General features: G+C 37.6%; 1 protein-coding gene and 1 pseudogene across 5 annotated transcripts in view; both read right to left on the bottom strand.

The window, feature by feature from the left end:
- TINAG (tubulointerstitial nephritis antigen) overlaps positions 1–15127 on the bottom strand; it is an 86038-nt gene extending 70911 nt beyond the window's left edge. For all 5 annotated transcript variants that reach the window (XR_009187933.2, XM_058306899.2, XM_004475371.3 and 2 more), the window contains exons 1-3: positions 14662–15127; positions 2221–2284; positions 1463–1552 (exon numbers count right to left, since the gene is read on the bottom strand). Coding sequence is in view for 4 of the 5 variants with exons in the window: in XM_058306899.2 (XP_058162882.1) it covers positions 1463–1552; positions 2221–2284; positions 14662–15016 (509 nt within the window). In the remaining variant the exon portion in view is untranslated. The remainder of the gene's footprint in view (positions 1–1462; positions 1553–2220; positions 2285–14661) is intronic.
- On the bottom strand, positions 9637–12854 carry LOC139440044 (AP-3 complex subunit sigma-1-like; annotated as a pseudogene).
- Positions 15128–23846: the final 8719 nt, after the last annotated feature.

The raw sequence follows: 23846 nt of genomic DNA, 5'->3' as shown, positions 1-23846 counted from the left end.
TTATTTCTCTGGAGAACTCTAATACAGCAGCATTTCCCAAACTTCTGTAACTTAATATGCCCTTTTTTTCTTTACATTTTCTTTTAGAGCAGAGACTGTGATTTCTTTGTGTATTTTGTTAACAGTGGAAAAGTAACTTCTCTGTTATGGTTTCTTGGAAATGTGTGCTTCTTAGGTAGAACATTTGAATCCTTTCTGGAATCTCATTCAAATAATTTCTTCTGATGACAAATTCTCAAAGAATATCAGAGTATTTGTCATCAGAAGAAATTAAGTGTCATACTTCATTCAAATAATTTATTCCAATGACAAATACTCCAATATTCTTTTAATGACTTAAGTGGCGTCTAGTCACAGAAGAGTAAGAGTGTTTTTTCCCCAGAAACACAAAATGTCAGTAACATATTATCACTTAAATATTATTAATAGTTACAAATTACATGCACACACATTAAGAGTGGTTTAAGGATATCATTGTTAACTGTGACTTCCTATGCTTCATGGCTTCCAAAAGACAATTTGTGAACATTGAAATTTAATGTCCTCATTATGCTGGGAAACATACATCTTATGTGTAGAAGGAAATTAGTCTTCTATTAAAAAAAAAAAAAATTTCAGGACTGCTTCAATTTTCCAGTTGTTCGACAATAGATCTTTTGTGTTAAATCTTTTGGGGAATGTAAATGATGTTATCTAGGGTATATATAGATGTGACCAACGGCATTGGCAAATTCCTGAGGCAGCTACTAGCCTATCCCTCTTTCTTTCAGTTGTGTAAAGAAGAACCAGTTTGGGCAAAATCTTAATTCCATCTATGTAAGCAGGGAAGCCACCTAATTTATTATTCTATAGGATAGTATCAAATGGTTATTTTCCATGTTTAAGTGCCAATCATCCCTATCTTTAGTTTACTAGAAAAGTAAAATAGCTCAGTCTGTTCTGACTTATTTGTAATGAAATTAGATAGATTTCAGTCATTTCAGTGAAACGACCTAGTTATTTAGGGGAATTGTCAAGATAGAATATTGTCCTTTTAAGGGGAGATCTACCCATGGTAGCTAAGCATGTGGGTGACTGGCTGGGTCATAAAAGCAGCAGAGGGTAAGCTGGTTAACATAAATAGATAAATTTTGCCTAATTCCTGATAGTGCTTGAATACTTATGCAAAGCCAAGCTCCCTGTACTGTCCTTGCTCACACAATAATACCCCTTTTTCCAACTCTATTTTAAGACCATCCTATATATTTCTTCCTTATATTTGTGAATTTACTTTTAAATTAACTATTGTTTATGTCTTGTGCATTCCAATTCCACATGGACTTTTATCTCCCTTCCTATTTCTTACTCTTTAAAAAAAAAAAACAGTGACCATTTTTAGAAGTAAATGATAGGAAATACATCATTGGAAACCAGGGGAGTAAGTGGGACTGCCAGAAAGTCTATAAAGCAAGATTTCTCTTACCCATAGTCTTCATTATTGATGTGTTCAATTAATTCTGGCTGGACAAGACATACATGTTGAGAACATTTCCATTGCTGGCCTGAGCATGTGCTGCAGAGATGTAAAAAGTACAAAAATGTCCCGACTTTTATGTAGTATATTTCAAAATTAGTAATAAGTGTGACACATTGTTAAAATGTAACAAAATTTCTTGGTTAATGTTAGCCATATGGCTGTTGAATTCTTGGCAAAATAAATCTTCACACATGCATTAGCTACCATTCAATCTGCTCCTATTTTCTACTCCAGCCAATTCTTAAATGAAATGACCACATATTCAGTGAAGTTTGAAAACAAAAGACAATTTAGACAGTCAATTCAATTTGCTGTATTTGGAAACATCTTGTAGGCGAACCTCTTGAAGCAACCTGTTTCTAGATTGTGTTCAAAGAAAAAAGATTCACCTGTGGTATATCTATATGTTTATAATTAAGAAATTTACTTAATTTTATTTCTGCTGTATCCTAAAGGCCCATTACCAGGAATATCAAATTCAAACATTAAAAGACAAACTAATGATTAGGTTTTCAACATTCCTTAAAATTAAATGTGCTTACAAAAAACACTACAGATATGTGATGTCCTATGACATCTTCCTATATTTAAATATATGACTCTTCCTATATTTAAATATATGCTCAGTTTCACAAATATTCCTTTAATTTTAAGAAAGCATACAAGATATTAAAATTCAGTTCTGTGTCATTTTAATTCATTACCAGGAATTGCAGTTTTCTTTAATTACTGATCCTTCTTCATAACGTTGACCATCTCTGAAGCAACCTGTCAACAGAACCATGTAATCAGATAAAAATTCTAATTAGCAATGAAGTGCATTAACACAACAATTAATCTAAAATTGTATTAGTTTTTCAATTATGCAAAAACATTTGGTGCCAAGCTGATAAAATTCCATATCTTTTTTGTATTGAGGATTCTATATAGAATTTGTCAGGGCTTATTTAATGGGCATTTTACCTTTAAAACGCATATTATATTCTATCAGAGAGGATTTATAAAGCATGAAAACTAGATTACAGAGGAGTTAATCACTAACCATTCTCAAAATTTATTAATATGCTTAAATAAGCAATAAAACTGAATAAATTTTGGATATATCTCATATTTAAAAAGCTAATTAAGTCTCATAACTGAATATAATTAATTTCATATGACTAGAGTCAGTAGCTCATAGTTTGGGATCAATATATAAAGCCATTTCATTGAAATCATCATAAAAACATAAAATTCTATTTTTTTTTCTTCAGTATTTGGATTAGGAGAAAATATTATGAAACACACAAATTTGTAATCATTTGTATTCCAAATCCAAATATTTCAACCACGAACTGAAATTGGTTGTTAACTAATTTACCAAACTACATAAACCTCCCAAAAGAGATCAATGGTGAATCGTCATATGAAAATTATCAGTATAATACTGTGAAAATAGTACCCTGACTATAAATTAAATCTCTTTTGAAATATAATTTGTACAAATTTAAAATTCACACTGAATTAGCAAAGGCTGTATGTCATCTACTTTTTCTCTATAAAAAAGTGAAACCTCTTTTGATAGAAGCATATAATTGATAGACCACACCAATGGCCCTTATTAAACAAAATTAATTCTAACTTTTTATTCATAAAACCATAGGAGAAAATATATTTAGGAAACATTCCAATGAGTCTGTTTTAACTGCTAATCACCATGTCTCTATAGTCACTGATGGAATAAACTATTCTGTGATTTTTTCAAAAACTTAAATCTTAGGAAACATTTTACACCTGCCCTTGTTCAGCATGTACTATGTTTTGCAGTTCATTGTTCTACTTAATGAATCTGAAACCCTATGCTTGTAAATCTATTCACTTCTTCCTTTGAATTTTTGAAGCTCCATAATCATAGGAAGAAAGGGAACCATCTCTTTTCTGGACCACAGGCTTCTTGCTATGGCAAACTCAGGGAATGCCTGAGATTCAACTTTAAATTAAGTCCAGAGTTTTAATTATCACACAGTTCATTTAATAAGTGAATTGACACTATGCTTGTAACTTTTAGAGACTCCAGGACTTTTATGACCTAGAAGCAACAAAAAATTCACATAAGGATCCAAGATTCCATTCAAATGCAAGGGAAGTACTCTCTAACCAGTTTAAGAGGAAGAACAGAGGGTGAAAACAAAGCTAATTTTTAATCAGACCCCATGAATCTGCTTGTTCAACATACCAGTTACACAGGTAAAGGGGACAGAAATCATAAAGTGTCAAAAGGTAATAAGGCTGTCCTTTCTCAGACCTGTGCTGGAGCTTATAATTTTGAAGTCAAAAGAATGACATCACCAAGTCTACCCAAAATGATTAGCACTAAAAGTTCCATTTCTTGGCTATGCTTACTGAATATCAAGACAAGGATACTAAATTGAAACTACTTTTGCTTTCATCTCACTTGCCATTTGGCCTCTTGGGAAAAAACCATAATCAATTATAGCTGACTCAGGTCAACGTGCAGACCCACTGAAGCATCTGGTTTCTATACAATACAGAGATAGTCCACTTCCTCCTTTTCCATTCTCCTCTGAAGCTCCAAGGCAATCCTCATTCTCCATACAGCAATTGGAGAAATCTCTTAAAATATAAATCCTGTCACTGTCTTCTTAAAATCTTCAAGTTTTTTTTCTCCACCAAATTTAAAATAGAATCCAAACGTCTTACCATGGCCTAAAGACCTGAGATTGTTGTTATGGGGGGAGGAGTGGGATGAGGGATTTGGGGGGTATATGGGGACCTAATATTTTTTTAATGTAATATTAAAAAAATAAAGAAAAAAAAATTGAAAAAAAAAAAAACAAAAACAAAATGTCTCTGCCTCTGCCTGCATCGCTGTTGCTGCTATGCTCACTGGGTAGGATCCCCAGAGGAATGAAAGGTTAGAATAATAGTAGTGAAGATGGACAGATGTGGATGAATATATTTTGGAGGTAGAGACCCTGGGACTTGCTCATGGGTTGAATTTGGAGAATGAGTTTAAAAGAGGAATCAAGGACATCTTGATTTTGGCAAATAGTGGGGCAGTAAAGATATGTTAAAATAAGGAGCAGGCTTTTGTCAAAAAATAAGAGTTCTGCTTTGTATACTTTAGATTTAGATTGAATCTAGCTTAGCTACCTTAATGGAGATATCTTAGTGAATCTAGCTTAGATATCTTAATGAGACTAAATAAGAACCTGCTAGAGAGAATCCATACAGGTAAGAGAAAGGGTCCAAAACTGAGCTCTAAACACTTCAGTTGAAAGAAACCCAGGAGAGGAAATTGGGAGGGTGTGGGCTGTGAGGAAGTAGAAACCTCAAGAAAAGTTGTGTCATGGAAGACAGAAGAAAATGTTTCAGATAGGTGGAAGGTATCAACTGTGTAGAGTACCGCTGAGAGGTTAAGAAAAAGAAAAGAGGTGTCTGAACATTGTGTTTGCTAATATCAATTAATCTATCACCCTGCCAACAGAGGGCTCAATGAAGTAGCAAGGAGTGACGTACTGTAGGAATAGGTTGATGAGAGAGTTGAAAGTAAGGAGGCAAATTTTCCTTTGAGACATTTTTCCCCTGAAGGGAAGAAGAAAATGTAATGGTAGCTGGTTCAGGACAAAAGGGAGGGCTATTTTTAAAACTGGGATCTTCAAAAATATGTTCTGTAAAATGTGGTTGATCCAGGAGAGAAGGGGAAAATGATGCTGCGGGAAAGAAAATGAGAGAAAAAAAGAAAAGAAAGAGGGAGAATCCCAAGAGTGAAGATCTTAAAAGGACAAGAGAGATTGGGATTCAGAACTCAAAAGCAGGAATCAACACAATCTAAGCAGTAACACAGATGGAGGTAGATTGAAAACTGTGACAGTGGGAGACGAGAGGATTACTGTCTGGAGGCTTAGTTTTCTCAGTGAAATATGCATGAAGTACCTCAGAATGAGTTAGTCACATTGGTTACACACATAACATCTTGACAAAACAAAAGATGTAATGGCTGTTGAAGTTAAGAGAGCTTTTAAAATTTTAACATCATCTGAAACAAAATTAGACAAATCAGATATTTGGAGAGTGAAATAGTTGGTCTAGTTGGTCTTAATGATTTGAGAAAATATGATGTTATGATATTATTTATAATTGGTTTTAAAATACCTCATCATAAGAAAAATGTGTTCTAAATATCTGTGCTGGTCTAAACGTCACTTCAGAGCAAGCAGCTCCTTGCTCTAATCAGGCATCTACACCCCAGGGGTGATCAGTAGTATTTATTCTGAAAGGCCATACACCAGGGTAGCTTCTACAAGTGCTTCCATTATCCGTATTTTGATCAACACTAGAACTTTTAAGTATTGGCACAATCAATGTCAGAAATGAGCTTCCATTGGTAAAATTAGCAACTTGTTAATCAGCATAATGGATATAAGTAATCATCTTTTATTGATTAAGTTGATAGAATTCAATTCATGTGGATCAGCAAAAATATTTTAAAGTCACTACCAACTCATACCTCACAGTTTATCCCTGTCTCTCAAGGTCAAAAGCCTTAACTCTGAGACTTGAAACTCTCTAATTGATCTCTAAAGGGCCTTGTGTCAGCCACTGGGGGAAGATTTCTCATTCCTTGATGCCCTCTGGAAGGGTAACAGAGTCCCACCTCTGTAATATTATCACATGAAGAACCTCCAGTAAGATTTTCATGCAGGGAGAATGCTGAAACACCAAAAAGACAGAACTTGGGACTTCGTGGAGCATACAGAGGCTATATGAATTGCTTTGGGTCTCTTTACCAATATATTTTTTGTAACTGCCACTCCGTGTGGTAGAATTTGAACTGTGATTTATCTTCATTAAAGAGACTGTGAAGGGGTAAATAAACCTCACCCAATTCAAACACATCAGTGGCTTAAACTTTGGACCAAAGAGAACATGAGTTGTGTGTAATCAAATTAGTTTAGGCCTGTTCACAACAGATGGCCTAGTAGATGCCTTCCTTAAGATCTGCTAGACCAAAAGATTCTGTCTAGAAAATCCACTCTGGCTCTCTTTCAAATTCTATCACTTGTTTTCTGTATCTGACATTTGAAGTTCTTCAAAAACTGGAAGGTACCATCAGGTATGGGGAAAAAATAAAGAAGGAAGATATGTAGCCTTCATACTTGCAGTTTATAGAAAAGGGACACATACATTTAAATATATGTATATATATTACATAGTGTTAAGTCCTTGATTTAAAAGAGTTCTTATAGGTGCAGTAAGAACTAGACAATACCATAGAACCAGATAATTGAAAAATAATACTTAATAGATATGTGAATGAACAGCATAGCATCTCAGAAGAAAGTTGCTTTATACATGTCAAAAATTAGTATAAATAATATTCCATTGTTTGTTTCTGTTAAATTTGCACATTTTTATTATGATACAGTACCATTTTATTTTCAGCCAGACACTTTCATGAGATAAAATTAAATTAAAATTTACTTCCATGATAGCAATTATAATCAATGTAAAATTTTTCTACTAAATAAAATGATTGCTTCCCTCCATAATGAATGAAGTAAAAACTATACCTGGAACACAAATTCTGCCTAAAATATGACCCTAACTTAAAGTCACAATAAAATTCCAACTCTCAAGTAAAAAGAGATAATGAAAAAGTAGCAATTATTTTTCTGTATGGGCTGTATGTTTCAAAGAAGGAAAGCTCAGATATATTTAATAACATTGAAAGCACTGCAGCTTATACTAACACTATGGTATTAAAACTAAGATATATTAAATTGAAATAACTTTAGTTTTTAAAAAACTAGACACCTGGATAGCTACAGTGTTTTTAGATGATTCGACATTATTAATTTTTGACAGAGACTGGTTGTTATTCCTAATATCCATTCCCTATATTTTTTCGGTAATAGAACCCCAATTTATAGCTGGGAACATTGCCACCTATTTGTTATGTTACAAAATAAACTTAAGTACTCAGCCTGTCTAGCAGCTTGCAGTAATTATGTTCTGGTCAATGTTCGAGTATTCTAGGGGGTCCCCTTAAAATGGAGGGATAATACATTCTTTTCCCAATTCTGTTTACTGGAACTCAGGTGTGTTTTTTGGAGCATTGGTAGTCACACAGGGTCATAGACACAAGGGCCACACTCTTGTAATGTGGTGGAGAGGGCAGAAAGTTAGGTTTCTAATGACAGTAAATTGCAGTCAAATACCCTTACGTGTTAAAAATTTCTATGATAATTCGGGCTATTTCCAATTTGACACAATCCTCTTGGATACACGGTATTTATTAAGTAGATATTCACCATTTTAATGTACTTAACTTTCCAATTGAAATAGTGGGGTTACATTATTGGCCACACTGAGCTCGAATGTCACATTTGACTATTAGCCATTTGTAATAGTTTCTCTGTCACTAATTAGGTTTTAGCTACCCACTTAGACCATAAGTTTTCTGAGGCCAGGGACTTTATAATATTCCTCTCTATCACCCTCAATGCCTACCATAATGACAGATATATATAACAAATTTTAAACACTACTGATTATTCTTCTAAGATCTCTACTTCCAAAAGAATGTAAAAATTACCCACTAAAACTGTAGATAAACAATACTTTGATACTTTCACAAATACATTTTAAAAACTATTTCAGGTATGCAAAACTCTAGATTTCCAAAATTATTTTCAATCTTTACAATCTTAAAGGAATGAGAATTATTTTATGATTTTACAAACCCAAACAACTAAAATCCTCTAGATATTCAATTCAATCCAAATCAACCAGTATTTAATAAGCTTCTCTTCCTTCATGGCACTATAATTAGTATACAATAAATAACCACTGTACTTACTCAAGAAACTTTCTGTTTAATTGATATAAAGTTGCTATGCTATTAAACAAGGTAGAATGAAACAATGAATGAATTAATATCTGAAGGGTGAACGGGCTAGTACTTGGCTTCAAGGTAAGTACTCAATAAATTTTAATTAGGAGGAGGCATACTAGGTTAAGTAAGCATATAAAAAGCATGGTACAGAGGGTATCACAGAGAGGTTTTTTAATTCAGTATCTAACATATGCAAGGTATTATAAGAGGTAAGTTGCTCTTGACTGCTTGACTACTACTGATTCCACTAACAGGAATCAGATTTACAATAAGAATATGCTCCCTCACATTCTGAGCATAGGGTTTTTTTTTAATCATTATATTATTTACATGCACTAATCCTTTCAGGAATCATACTGAGTGAATAAAATAAAGAAGTTTAGCCAAAAACATGTCTTTAAAAATGCTTAAAATTTCAATGAAATGTTCCCTTTCCCAAAATACAACAATGTGAAGCACAGCTGTCACATACCATTTTATACAGGTTTCGTATTGAACACTATAACTGTGTTGACCCCTGAGATAAACGGACCAGATAGGTTACATCAGTGGAGTGGGATATATGGCAAAATGGAAAACACATGCATTACCATAGAGGGCCATCCACAACTCATCTTCACCTGAAAGTTTTCTCACTATGGACCCAGAATTGCCAGATCTCCCAACTATGTAAGAGAAACTAGAAATCTTGATTTTCAAAAATGAAAATCCCTCATTTTTAAAGGTTTCTCCTACTAGTACTTTTTCCTTGATGATTTTGTCTTTTCTGCATAGATCATCACATGCAAATGATGAAAGATTTTTCTCTTAGATTGTTTTACTTCATTATTTTTTAGTGATAAAATATACTTTTATTTACTTTCTTGAGACAGGATAAAAAAATTATTGCTTAAGTAGATATCAGGCCAACAGAAAGGTGTTTTAGAAGTCCAGGTAACTTGGAGTTTATTCAAACTAAGAGCAAAGGTTCATAATGTTTTCATGTAAGATATAAATGGTTCTTTAATAACAAGTGTGCCAAATAGAATTGAGGAATGCTGCACTTGTGATCCATACAAAATATCAACATTTTTGATTGTACATAATTAAAGAAATGTCTTAAACACTTTTCAAAATACAGCATAGCCAATACATAGAGCTATGTCTTAGGTGGGCATGGGAATGCAATTTAAAAAAGAAAAAAAAATCATATTGAAACTACTTAATTTCTTTAAAATCACTGAGTAAGAAAAGCAACCTTGAATTTCACATAACTGATTTTACCCAACTTCTCTACAGTACCTTGACATTAATCCAAGAGCAAAAGTTAAGTCTCTCTTCCTTAATTTTTGGTAAACAGCTGCATGATAAACTTAGATGACTTTTACCCCTGGATTTCACCTAGGAATAGCCTTTTTTTTTTTTTTTATTTAAAAGAGGGCAGGCTTGGCACTTTTATACTGGTGTCACCAATGTTAATGTTTCTTGGGATCTCAGGAAGATTCATATTCTTTACAGCTGATACAGCACAGACAGGAGCTCTTGCTTAGCTAGCTTCAGATTTCTCCAGTTTATTTTGTGCATCAATTTGTGTAACAATATCATTCACACTGGTCTTCAATACCATTCCCCTATCACCATTTCTACAAGATACTGTGAACCTTGTCTACATGGAAAACTAAATCCAGTTCACAGATATTTTCAAAACACTTGTCGAATGTTTCCACAAATACTTGAATTGCATCTAAAATGCCAAGTTCCCTTTCTGAAGAACCCACACAGAAAACAAAGTATAATGTGATGTAATGTCCATAAATCAGTTTGTTTTCAGATCCTCCTATTAACAATCCTCCTTCTAGGAATTTACAAACATTTTCATCTCTTTTAGATACCAAATTGAAAGTCTCCCTGATTGTTTGCTGTTGTCTCTCTTCACTACAGAACTGCTAGATCTTGGTTGTTGAAGTTGAGGATTGCTTTCTTCACTTCATTTTCTTTTCTTAAAGCATTGACAGGAACCTCTTTCATTAACAGTAGTGAAGATGGTAGGCACCTGTATTTTGTTACTAGTCTCAAAGGAAACACAACTGAACTTTCTCCATTATCTACAGAACTTACTTTGGAAGTTTTGGTATTGAAATCTTTGTCATGATAAAGAAGTTCCCCTTTTTAATTTATAATAAGAAAGTTGGAAAACATTGCCAGGTAGAATATGAAATTTCAAAACTAAAGTTATCCATAAAAAATGCCCAAGTAGAAAATGAAATTTTGAAACACTATGCAATTCAAAATAAATCTAAAAATACCCACTAACTACAAAAAAAGTAAATAAGATTACTATGGAGAAAATTTTAGAATTCTATTTAAGGACATTTAAAAATCATAATAAGTGGAGAGACATGCTATACTCTTGGATGAGATGCCCTAACATTACCAATTCAATTTTGTTCAATATAAATCTACACATTTTGTGCAATCCTATTCAAAAATTTAGATGGAACTTTGAGGAACTAGACAAATATTTATGGAAGATGAAATGTCTACACACAGCTGAGTAATCTAGAATAAGGGGGCAAATAAGTGGACTACGAGATATTAAGATATATTGCAAGGCAATGGGTGAGGAAATGCATATCATAGGAAGAGAAAACCTAAATGTTTATAAAGATATGAAGAGATGCTTAAATCCATTAGCAATCAGAGAAACAAAAACTAAAATAACAATGAGAAATCATATTTCACTCATCAGATGAGCAAAGGCTATGGAGCTGGATAAGGCCAGTGTTGGAGACGTAGGGTAGAGCGGTCCTTATATAGTGCCAAAAGGAGTGTAAACTGATGCAGACATTCCTGAGGGCCATCTGGCAGTATTTAGATCAAATGAAGGCATGCCCAGGACATGGCAAGTCTATATTACTCAGGTCCATAAATAGATTATATAAGGCTATCCTTCATGGACTTTTTTTCTAGTACCACGTGGTTGGAGGCAACCTAGGGGTCCATCGCCTAGGGAACAGGTAAGTAAAGGAGATGGAGAAGCACCACAGAGAACTAGGAAGCAGTCAAAATCTAGCAGTCGCTAGACTAGGTATTCATATAGAGACATGAATAGATCCTTAACACATGATACTATCTGAAAACAGGAAGAAACAGAATGAGCTATATAAATTAGAGATATATAAAAATTTATATAAATTGAGATTTCAAGCACACAGAATAAGACATTTTAAAAAGGACACATATAAATAAAAAAAGGTCAGTTAGCTATAGAAGAAGATAGGAATAGGACAGAGAGATAAAAGGAAATCAGTCATCAATCTATCTATAAGAGAAAAGTCTTCATGGACCAGCGATGGGCACCAAATAGAGCTTAATTAACTCAAACCTCTAGGCACAGATGTGGCAAAGAAAAAAAACAAGTTATTTAGTTAAAAAATATGTCTATTTTGGCCCCAAAACACCTACGTTTAGCCTGGCAGGATGTCCTTGTGAGAACTTTAACACATAAGACTCCTCTCCCAACAGTCAAGGCTGTCCCTGATCAAATGCTCCCTTAACTCATTTTCCCACCTACCTAATTGTTACTTTCCACCATACAGTTTCTTACAACCTCATCTTGCACATACTAGTTTCTCAGCACAGAATAATCAAACCTCCTCCTATTCACTTCATCGCCTAGTAATATCCATTCATACTCTATTACTCGGCACATAACAGCCTGAGGCCCATCATACTGAGTACATTTCCCTCATACCTATTACCTCATTTATTACAATCACCTCCTTATATGTCTTCTTCCTTTTCAAGGTCCTCAAGGACAGACCATGTCTAAATCTATCAACCTCATTCCATCCCCACTGCTGCAATCCTACTCCATGCCACCATCTTTTCTCATTCTACAGTGCTGCTTGAAATGTGGTCTGTAGTCCAGTGCAGGCCTGAGAGATGCTGACTACTTAGACTATGGAGACTTATGTAGGAAAAATCAGAACAGGTATTCAAAAAGCTTTACAACAATTTGACATCTCTAAGATATCTCAGCACATGACTTTTATTTTAACAAAGTATTCATCCATGAAGGATTAGAAACATAAAATGTTGGGCATCACCATGATGGCTTGAGAAGTTCAGTCTTCACTCTTGCAATCACCTACTATCTTATTTCCCTACTTTCACTTTTTCCTGCCCCCAATCCAGTCTTACAGAACAATTTTTATGAAATGCCAGTTTAATTTCCCTACTCGGTGCTGGTTCATAATTTGCAGGGTCCAGTGGAAAATGAAAAGTCGGGGCCTCTTGTTCAAAAATTATTAAAAATTTCAAGCTGGGAACAGCAGCATAGGACTCTTCTACACAGGTAACATGTCCATAAAGACAACCCTGGTCCTACTTAACATCTTCCAGTGAGTTCATAGCAGAGTAAAATCCAAAATCCTTAATGGGGCCTGTGAGAACTGGCATAATTGGACCTCCATCTACTTCACAAACCTCATCTCATATCACCCCCAACTCTCCTGTGACATTGCTCTCCAGAATAGATGTTCTTCTCCCAGTTCTTGGACTGTGGCAAGCTCCTCGCTCTCAGGTCTTCAGCACTTTTCTGCCAACTCTTCTCCAGCTCAGTCCTCTTCACTCCTCAAGTCCAGCTTAAATGTTTGCCTTAACTGACCCTCCCCCCCAGATAACACTATATATTATATTATATTTAACATCATATTCTATTATACTTTCTCACAGGAGGCTAAATGTTTCCTTCAGAGCATTTATTACAATCCTCAATTGCACAGTGAATTTGTTAAATATCATTCTCCCCCCACTGGACTGTGGCCTCCCTAAGAGGAAGGCCTCTATTTTCTTCCCCACTGCTGCCCCAGCACCAAGCACAGTACCTGGCACAGTGCAAGTATTGAAGCAATATTTGTCCATGAATGCCGAGGTCTCCCATAGGATGAAATATATGCTGAATTGTTTATTCCTAAAGGCAAATGCCTGGGCTAAAAGACAATTCTGTGGGAAATTCATCATAACACACATTCATATATAGCTCACATTGCTAGTGTTTATTTTACAAACTGGATGACATTATTAAGTATAAAGGCAAGGATAACAACTCCCTAGTTTGTCCTAAATTGTCTCCTAACTGTAATTTCTAGTCATCCTTGTTCTTTTACAGTAGTGTGACAGAGCTCTGATTAAACCTGCATTTCTGCTGAGGAAATTTGACATTATGAGTGACAGAAGAGTTCTGTTGCTGGGGCAGATGGAGCCTTGCAGGAGTGTAGCTATAGAGTTTCCCTTTTTTCCTAGAGTTTGGCTATATTAATTGCTCAAAAGCTATGGCCATTCTCCTATAATTAGAGAAATACAGTGAATATCACAACTCTCCTTATGAATTATTTGCATTTACATGTATGTGCTCAAACTCAGTCCTTTTTAATTACTGTATATGAAAACACCCTTTTTTCTTAATAGTTTAAAAAGTCCTAGACCAATGAAATAAAACAAAATACAAAGAATCTATTTGGCATTGTTTAGACAGGAAAGGTAGCTGACTTTATTTTGCTTTTGCCTTGGTTTAATGGCATTGATATATTACAGGTTCTAAGTCTAGAGCAGGGGTTCTTAACAAGAGGAGATGAGCTTGAATTTAAATTTTTAAAAACCACATTATTCTTATGGGGATGTGTTGGTACGGGTGTGATATATTTATTAAATAATACACAGTATAGTGTGGACTTAGAAAGGGGTCCATGGTTTTCATCTGACTGGCAAAGAGATCCCTGTCCTACAGGGCCCACAAGCTCCATGAAATAATAAATAAAGTGTGACTTGAGTCTGCAGCTGATCAGGCCCATGATTCTTATGTGATTCTCTAGGAGGCAATACTCAAAAACAAAAAAACAAAAAAAAACCCTTGAGATTTCTGATGTCAATACAATAAATTTACAAGGAAAGAGTTTTAAGTAATCCTTAAATAAGTTGAGGGAGGGCTCAAACAGGTTCCAGACCAGAAGTTTCCTGAATGTGCAAGTATGTTGCAGACAGCCTGCAACTAAACTGAAGTGCCTTAACAATCCAAAGAAAGTCATCTTGGCAATCACAACAGAAGTACATTCATTTAAAAGAAAGAAAGATAAAAAAGAGAGAAAGAAGGGAGGAAAGAAGGGAGGTAGGTTTGGGAGGATAGGAGAGGGTTAAAAAGAGACCGATAGTCAGCTCTCTGTGATTCTGAGCTGGGATAAGGCTTACACCTGTTCACAAAGCCTACCTTCCGGAAACCAAGGCTGTGTGGGAGGAGCCCATTGTTCCTTTTCCTGGCAAAAGGACTTGTAATCAGGACAGCAATCGGAATTTTCCCTTTCACAGAATTTATCACAGTAACACAGTGCATTCGCCTCATAGAACGGAGTGACACAGTCATCATCTCTGTCTTCACAACAACCAAAGCTTCTGCAGTATTGCCCCTTGAATGTGGCTCTTTTGACTCGAGTACCTTCCAAAATGGTGTGATTCTTAGTCACATAAGCTCCAAGGTCCACTTCTCTTTGAGATAAATACTGCTTCTCCATCCAAATTTCTGTGGTAAGATAAGAAAATATTAAGATTGTATATCCAGCCCACATTCTCTAGAGGGCAGGTGAAGCTCCCACTCTCTGGTATGTTCAATGCCCGTGGCTTCAGGGGCTTCTCCTTGGAGCCTCAATCCTAAGCCTGAAGAAACCTCAGTCTGAACCCTGAAACTGATCCTTTACTTGAACTGAGTAAACTTCTTGTAGTTAAACATTAATCAATGACTTCAATGTTTTTCCAAGATAATATAAAGTGTGAGAAACAGGCCATTGTCATTCCTCCAGAGTTAAAACTTATATTTCAGGCAATGTAGTTCCATCGCCATTAAAATATCTACATAAAATCATATGTTAATGATTCATTAAATATTGCTTGACTCCCCAAAGATCTTGATTCTTAAACTAGAAACCTCCCTGGAATACACATGGCCCAAATTATGGTTGTAATAACCACAGGCAAGGTGGAGGAAATTCAAAAGTCAAAAGTGCAGTTATTCATTTCACTCCTTGCACTGCAACTAAAATCTAGGCTCTCTCGAGGTTGCCTGCTAGGATCTGTCATATCAATAACAGTTGCTCTAAATCATGCCCAGTCACACACTGGGTTGATTTCCCATCTGTATCCCATTTACCTATCAGAAGTATTTTGATTTCAAGGCTTAGTGGAGCCTAATTCAGCTAGAAATTCCCTGAGGGTGACCTTATCCTCACCTGAGTCCCTATTTGATATCAATATGGGAGCCTGCAGTAGTTGGAAGGCAGTTTATAATCGAGAAAAGTCAGTACCCTATGCTAAAGAGCTTGCAGGGCCAGGGAGTTGTGAAGGAAACTCAAAGGTCAAGACATATTTTGTGTTTCTGTAGAACTGTGCATTTACAGTGGGTTTTGCTATGCTGCATTTATTCATTAACCACAGTAACTCCTTTTGCACTGGGATAAGTAACTAGTAGGTGATGATTCAGCAACAGTGGCTGGGTGGCCCAGTGCAAAGAGCCAGTCTGGCATTAGAAAGCCTGGACTATGGTCCCTGAGCTACTGTTTAATTGACTCTGTGACCTGCGGTTCACCACTTACTTCTCGGGCCTCTGCTATTTTCTTTTAAAATGAGGGTCTCTCTCTCCAAGACTAATTCCTAATTCTAATTCTTCAAACATATTTCCTGACCTTGTTACATAAATTACTGGGCTCACATAAATTACTGGCATCATTTTCTTCTGACACCTTCCTCTCAAACTATAAACAAGGGCAAATCTCTCTCTCTGTCTCCCTCTCCCTCTCTGTCTCTGTCTCTCTCCATCATTTTGGTGTCTCCATAATCTCCCTAGCTTTCCAGTCTGAAACTGCTGCCTCTACTTCTTTACCATCCATTATGCGACTAAATTATTGCAAAGCATTGTCTACTTTACCACCTCATGAGGAAACTGCTGGCTTAGAAGTCACTAATGAGCTCCTAACATTCAATTCCCAAGAATGTGTTTCCACCCTTTCTTGTACATAAATCCTCTGCAGCACTGAGTACTGTTGAACAAACTGATTAAGAACACGAGCCTAGAATGAGACTGCTGGGGATCAAATTCTAGTTTCACTGCTGTCTCTGGGCAAATGGCTTAACTTCTCTATGCCTCAATTTCCTCATCTGAAAAATTTGGATAATAATACTTGTTACCACATCAGGTGGGTGGAAAGTTTACATGAGATAATAACACAAAGTACATGGCACATCAAACCTGCTCAATAATGTTTGTTATTATTAAATATACCCTCCACCTAGAAACTATGACCTCCTTTGCATCCCCTGCTTTCATTCTCTCCTGCTTCTCTTCCAATTCTTTACAAGGCTCCCAATCTATCTGCTCACTCTTGGACTCCTTCTCTCCCTTCTAATGAGCATTTTAAATATGTTTCCACCCACATTCTTAGTCCTTCCCCTCTCTAGTCTCACACCTCATCTTCCCACACAGTTCCAGTGCTCAATCAACCAAAAAGCCATGGCTGCAAGACCCTGGACAAGATTCTTCCAATGTTATTTTCTAAACTTTACTCCTTGCTTATGTAGGTTCACTCATCACACTAGGCTACTTGCCATTCCTCATATATACCAGCCACACTCCTGTTTTAGGCCTTTGATTCGCTCTTCTCTGCCTGAAACACTCATCTCCCCTCACCCTCCACCCCCAGCTATCCACATGACTCGTCCTCTCACCTATTTCTAATCATCATTCAGATGTCACCTTCTCAGAGAAGCCTAGCCTACCCTCTTTATCTAAAATTATAACCCCCGTCAACCCCAATACTCCTATCCCCATTCCTTGTAGTTATCACTAATTGATATACTGCAATTATATTCATTGATCTTATTTATTTTCTGTATTTACAGAATGCAAGCTCTGATATCGGAGACTTTTGCTCTCTTTTTTGTCTTTATCACCTAGAATAGCGCCTGATACTAATGCGGTGCTCAATAAATGAATGACTCCTGAATTTGCATTTTCTGCCCCTGGGCCAAGTTTACTATACTGTTGGAAATGATAGATATACTAGCGCACAGGTTAGTGCCACACAGATTTTTGGTTTCATGTCTTAGGTGAGCCTGAGATGCTGCTCATATTTTTTTATTCCTATTTCACTCTGTGGCTATCACAAATCTCCTCTTTCCTAACTCACTATTCCATTATCTGCAGATGACCTTCTCTTAGAGGTTACCGAGAAAACAAAGGCAGCAAATGCTAATTCCTCACCTTCCTGTCATCAAAGCCATAAACCTCTCTACATTTGCAGCCATCCTACCCACCCTTCTTCCAGACTCAGAAGAGGAAATGTGGGGTCCTTCTGTTCACAGCCATTTCTTCCATCTGTGATTCTGAGCCTGCCAGCACTTACCTTATTCCTTCACTTATTTCTTGGTTCTCAGGCACCTTCAACCTCTCTCATCCAGTTCCTTCAATCTGTTAGTAGGCTTGCAGCAGACACTCTTGTCAACCTGCCCAAATTCCCACCAGTTTTACCATTATAGGACAAGCTGGCTGGAATTCCCACTGCCTGAGGTCTTTGTTGGCTTGAGCCCACTCTGCCTCCCCCGCAAAACAAACCAGAAATGCTGAAGACTTACCCGCTCTCCCCCAGTTCACAAGTAGCCCTCAAAGAATGCCTGAAGGAGGTGGTGTGTTAGTACCACAGCTTCCCCTCCTTTGAATTGGGTCTCTATTTGTTTATAACACACTGTTAAATACTGTAGTTTATTAGTGTCTGGTAAGTATAACTACCATTTTATTTTTTTTAGGAGGTACCGGGGATCAAACCCAGGACCACATATGTGGGAAGCAGGTGCTCAACCACTGAGTTATAATCTGCTCCCTAATGATATGTTGGTTTTTTCTGTTTGTTTTTAGAAGGTGTTGGGGATCAAACCCAGGGTTTCATACATGGGAAGTAGGCACTCAGCCACTTGAGCTACATTCGCTTCCCACTGCTGATATTATCATCTCTGTACTGTTAGAGGAATGAAGTCAATCAAGTAAAGTTCCTGCCACATGAGCTAATAAAGAGGCTGTGAAAAGGGACTGGACACTGGAAATTGTAGTCATGTTTACAAATGGCAGGTTTTAGATAAATCTAAACAGGCTCCATATAAAATAGAAAGGGATACTATTCTGTTACACCAAAAATACTTCTCCTGATCTGTGTTTTTGTTGGGATATTATGTTTTCAATCTGTTATGATTGAAAACATGCAGTCACCCCTCGGGCTGAAGTGTGGTTTGCTGGCCCGGCGGGGGAGGGGCCGCGGTAGGCCTAATTCCGCTGCCCCCATAATAGGGTGGCTGGTCGGACTCACCGCCACCCCTGGGGGGAGCTCGGCATGGGCGCACAGTGCCCTCAGGTCTCCCCTTCTCGGCAGCCATGCTTCCGCGGCCGCCCCCCTCCCGGATGGCGCCACACGATGCCTGTGGGGCGGCACCCTTCTTCTTCTTTCTCCCTGCGCAGGCGCAGGGCGGAAAATTCCAGTCTGCCCTTTTCCCCTCCTCCGACAGCAGCAACAGCCAGGCGTGGGCGGAAAACTCAAGTCTGCCCTCCACCCCAGCAACAGCAGCCACCAATCCCTAAACCCTGCCCCTTCCCCCAGCAACAGCGACAGCCAATCCCTAACCACCACCCCTCCCCCGTCCAGCACCTCCCACTGACCTTTCGCAGGCAACCAATCAGAACAGGGCGTGGCTTCGACCAATCAGCCTTCCCCAGCCCCTATAAAACTGTTGCCTCTCCCTCAATAAAGTGGACTTGCGTGTTTACCTTGTCTCCGCGGTAGTTCTTCTGCCGTGCGCCCTCCAGTCCTGAGAGCCCCCGACAAGGGCCTGGCCTCCCTTGTCCCCAGTTCATCGCCTGCTTCTCCGGGCGACCCCGTCAGCCAAACCGCGCAACCCCTGTGAGACCGACCCCTCGTCCCAAGCGGGACCGACCCCTCGTCCCAAGCGGGACCGACCCCTCGTCCCAAGCGGGACCGACCCCTCGTCCACAGCCAGACCCCACCTCTACCGACCAAGCAAGCCGCCGCAAAAACATAATCTTTAAATTCTACCATTAGAGATTTATCCCTTTGGATTATGGAATCTGCAGAAAATTTACTGTAGTAAGGTAAGTGCACTTTGGTGAGGTAACTTAAGTAATATTTAGTCACCTTTCAGGGCCTGGGGTACAATTCCTTCACCTTGAAAAGAGATAGAGGATTGTGTCATGAGCAGGTAAAAAGGACTGGTGGGGATGGCCAAGAAAAGAGTAAGGAGAAGACATGCTGAACACAAAATGCTCTTTTTTCACACATTAATTATTTTCAACTACTCTGCTTATTTCAACTCCACTGAGTTAACCTCAGTTTCAGAATGAAGGATTTCTGTGATTATAGATACATTTGTCTTTAGGCTGCTGAGGGAGGCTGGAAGACATCATTGCCATGTCAGTTTGTGTGTCATGACCCTCATGACATTTCTTTGATGGCAGAGATGATAACTATTACCCTGATTTTAGTTTTTCCAGATGAAGGACTGATGCTCAAGTGATTAAGTCAAGGTCACACAGCAGTGATGGAGCATTTGACATCTAGCCAGGTGTGCATTGCCCTGCCCCATCAGGACTTTTGTCCAAATGTTTACCTGGACCTCTTGACTGATACCTGGCCTTCTCAGTTCCTTTTCCAGCCCAGTGATTCATGGGGCAGGGGGCAGGAGCGGGGGAAGACAGTGTTCTAGGGAAAAGTCACGAGATTTTTCACTGATTGGTTTTATATTTTTTAAGCACACAAGTAAAACTCTATTCTTTCTGTGGACGTTTACCAGTCGATGCAGATTTGGTTTCTAATAATACATTGCTGAGAAAATTGGAAAAATAAAAATAAAAACAGATCCATGAAATGGAAAGAAGGATCCTGTAATAGCTCCCCAATTGACAATATTTCAAGATGCCAGGTCTAGGTCTAGACTTTTAGTGATTTTGCTAAAGTTTGCTTAACCTCTCATTATAAATAGGTACTTTGGGTTCCTCTTCCTTCCCTCACTCTCTCCCTCCTTTCCTTCCTTCTTTTTTTCCTACCTTCCTTCCCTTTTTGGGGGAATTTTTTGGGGATTTTGAACATCTTTTCCTATTTCATTTCCCAACATGGAACTGCATGGTTCAGCAATTTATGCAGTTTGCATTTGCAGATAAGACAACCCAGAGAGGCATATTTGGTTTAGACAATCAGGCACCGAAGAAAATCTCTAATGGGTCAAGATGATCCTTCTATTTGGGTTGGAAGGAAGGGGAAGAGAGACCCTGATGAAGACCTCATTTCCCCTGCCACCCAGTCTCTACAGTGATTCAACAGCTTCTTTCCAAGTTTATATGGCCAATGCTTTGCCTCAGTGAGGTCAGGGTAGGAACCATTCAAACTCTATAATCACAAGACCTAAAAATAAACCAAAAAAAAAAAAAAAAAAGAGAGAGAGAGAGAAAGAGAGAGGGAGAGAGGGAAGGAAAATGCATAAAAGTAAAGGAATTAACAAAACACTATAATAAAAGTTAGCAGAAAAAAAGATATTAGGGGAAAAAGAAAAGATGTGCCTATCAGTAAACAAAAAATTTTCTTTTAGCACCAAAGTTCTAATTGCAATATATGAAACAGGAAACACTGAGAAATGTAAAAATGTTACATTTTAATTAGTGCTTTATTTCACAAGAGGCACTTGAAAATAAGCAATAGACCTGCCATCTCATACTTGTAGCATGCATCCAGCTAAGTAAGAAAGGCACTTGGATTCACTCATTCTGTAACTCAAAAAGGTGTATGTTGATCTCCAAATGCATCCCAGTTATGGCACTATATTCAGGGATACACAGGTTATTAAAATTTGATCCTGATCTTTAAGACTACTGCAATATAGCCAGGAAATTTGACTTGTAAAGAAATCATTGCAATGAGATTTAATAAGTATTATTTTATGGAGATATGTAGAGGGCTTATTAAGGGCACAAAGGAGGGTGTGATCAGTCCTTCCTAGTAGGATGATGGAAGACAAAGCTGAGGAAATGGTATTTTAGTTGTGTCTTAAATAGTAAAACATTTGCCATGCAGACAGCTACCAGCCTGGGAAGCAGTATATAACACATGGCTTATTTGAAGAACTGGTAGGGGTCAAATAATTTTTTACCTTGAATGATAAGGACATATTAAATAAAAAGTATAGACTTAATTCTAAAAATGATGGGAAATATGGATCAGTTGCTTTCAGTCACCCAACTTTTTTTTTCCCCTTTTTAAAAAATAACAGTATATACTTCCCTAGGCATCTGCTCTTTTCCCATTCTGGGTAGTCCTGGTAAGACAATTAATCATAGAGTCTCTACCTGCACCACTTCCCAGAGGTGTCACAGGACACAAGCTAAGCAAGTTACTATCTCCTGAGAATTTGAATCTTGAGTGGAGTGACTGGCATAGAGAACAGATGGAGCTGGTTATTTAAATACTGCCATTACCAGCCCCCCCCCCCCCACACACACACACAAAATATCCATCCACACTGACCAAGATCCCTGGCCATTCAGCATTTCCTTCATTTCTGTGAATACTTGTATCCTTCCAACAAATTATTTTATTTAACTTAAATTAATCTGAGTCAGTGTCTGTTGTTTGTAACCAAGGAATCTTTAAAGGAGGAAGCCATTCCAGATTTATAAATAAGAAAGGGATATGGTCAGAATTCAATTTTTTCATAGATTATTATATTTGCAAAGTTGAGAATAGGTTGGATGAGGGTGAGATGACTGGGACATCAGTCAGGAAACTATTCCAATGGTGTAGGCAAAAGATGAGGATAACTTGCCCTTGAGAAGTGGTTCTGGGCTAGAGAGTTAGGAGTAAATAGGGGAGAGATTAGAAAGTGATTTTTATAGGGAAACAGACTTGGCCCAGTGGTTAGGGCATCCGTCTACCACATGGAAGGTCCGTGGTTCAAACTCCGGGCCTCCTTGACCGGTGTGGAGCTGGCCCATGCGCAGTGCTGATGCACGCAAGGAGTGCCGCCCCACGCAGGGGTGTCCCCCATATAGGGGAGCCCCACGCACAAGGAGTGCACCCGTAAGGAGAGCCACCCAGCGCGAAAGAAAGTGCAGCCTGCCCAGGAATGGCGCCGCCCACACTTCCCATACCGCTGACGACAACAGAAGAGGACAAAGAAACAAAACGCAGCAAATAGACACAGAGAACAGACAACCGGGGGAGGTGGGGAATTAAATAAATAAATAAATCTTTAAAAAAAAAAAAGAAAGTGATTTTTAGAAAATATCTAATTGGATTTGGGGATAAAAGAATAGTGGTGCACAGGGTGAATTCCTGATTTCTTGAATGAATAGCCAGATAGTAGCATTGACTGGAGGAGAATATTGGAAGGAAAAATGAACTCAGTTTGGAATATATTGTTTGACTTTCAGGTGGATTATTGACATGGAGATGTCTAGTATGACACTGGCTTCTATGTTGGTTAGAGATGTAGTTTTGAAGGCCATCGACATATAGCTGATGGTCAGTCTGGAAGTGAATGGCATCAGTGAGAGCTGAAGATGACTCTGTAGGTAAGATTTAAACAATCTAATTGTTTGTAAAAGTATTCTGCAAAGAATATTACTTTAGAATTTCAAAAGCCCTACCAAAAGATTTTTGTTATTTCTTTCATTAACTGTATGAATTCTATTTGTTTTATGAAAGTATATTAGACTGAACCTTAGCTTTGGATTCAAATCAAAATCAGATTGAAACTCCTTACTAGCCATGTGGCACTGGTTAAATTAGTTTTCTAATAGGCTCAGTTAACTCAAATATCAAAATAAGAAGAATAATACCAATCTTACAGAGTTTCTTTGAGGATTAAATAAGATAATATATGAGAGCATTACTTGCAAACGATTAGTTTTCAAAAGGTTGATCTTAAGTCGATGTGTTTAAAATCCAGAGGGATCAAAAGGAGCTTGCATTTCCCCTAAAATGACTTCAAACCAAACATAATCTTCTTGCTGATATATGTTCAGTTAGGAATCTTTTTCAAAACATGACTGTTCTATCTACATGAAAATGTGTGAATAAGATCAGCCACTTTCTCGGTGATTTCTGAATACATACAGTATCAGCATCTGTTGCCTCATTACTGGTTTTAATATTGTGCAAATTTACAGGGGTCTTGAGCCCATAGAATAACAACTAGTTTGGGGAATCTCTCCAAATTGACATCACCAGCCCTCTCAAGACGAGTAAAACCCCTTGCATTCACATACCCCTTGCCTCACTTCCAAAATTCTAGCCCAGTAATTCTCACACTTGCTGCAGATCAGAATTACCTGGGAAGTAATAATAATTTTAAAAA

Source organism: Dasypus novemcinctus, chromosome 11 (assembly GCF_030445035.2).
Source record: "Dasypus novemcinctus isolate mDasNov1 chromosome 11, mDasNov1.1.hap2, whole genome shotgun sequence".
NCBI classification, from domain to species: domain Eukaryota; kingdom Metazoa; phylum Chordata; class Mammalia; order Cingulata; family Dasypodidae; genus Dasypus; species Dasypus novemcinctus.
This window is presented reverse-complemented; position numbering and strand designations above follow the sequence as displayed.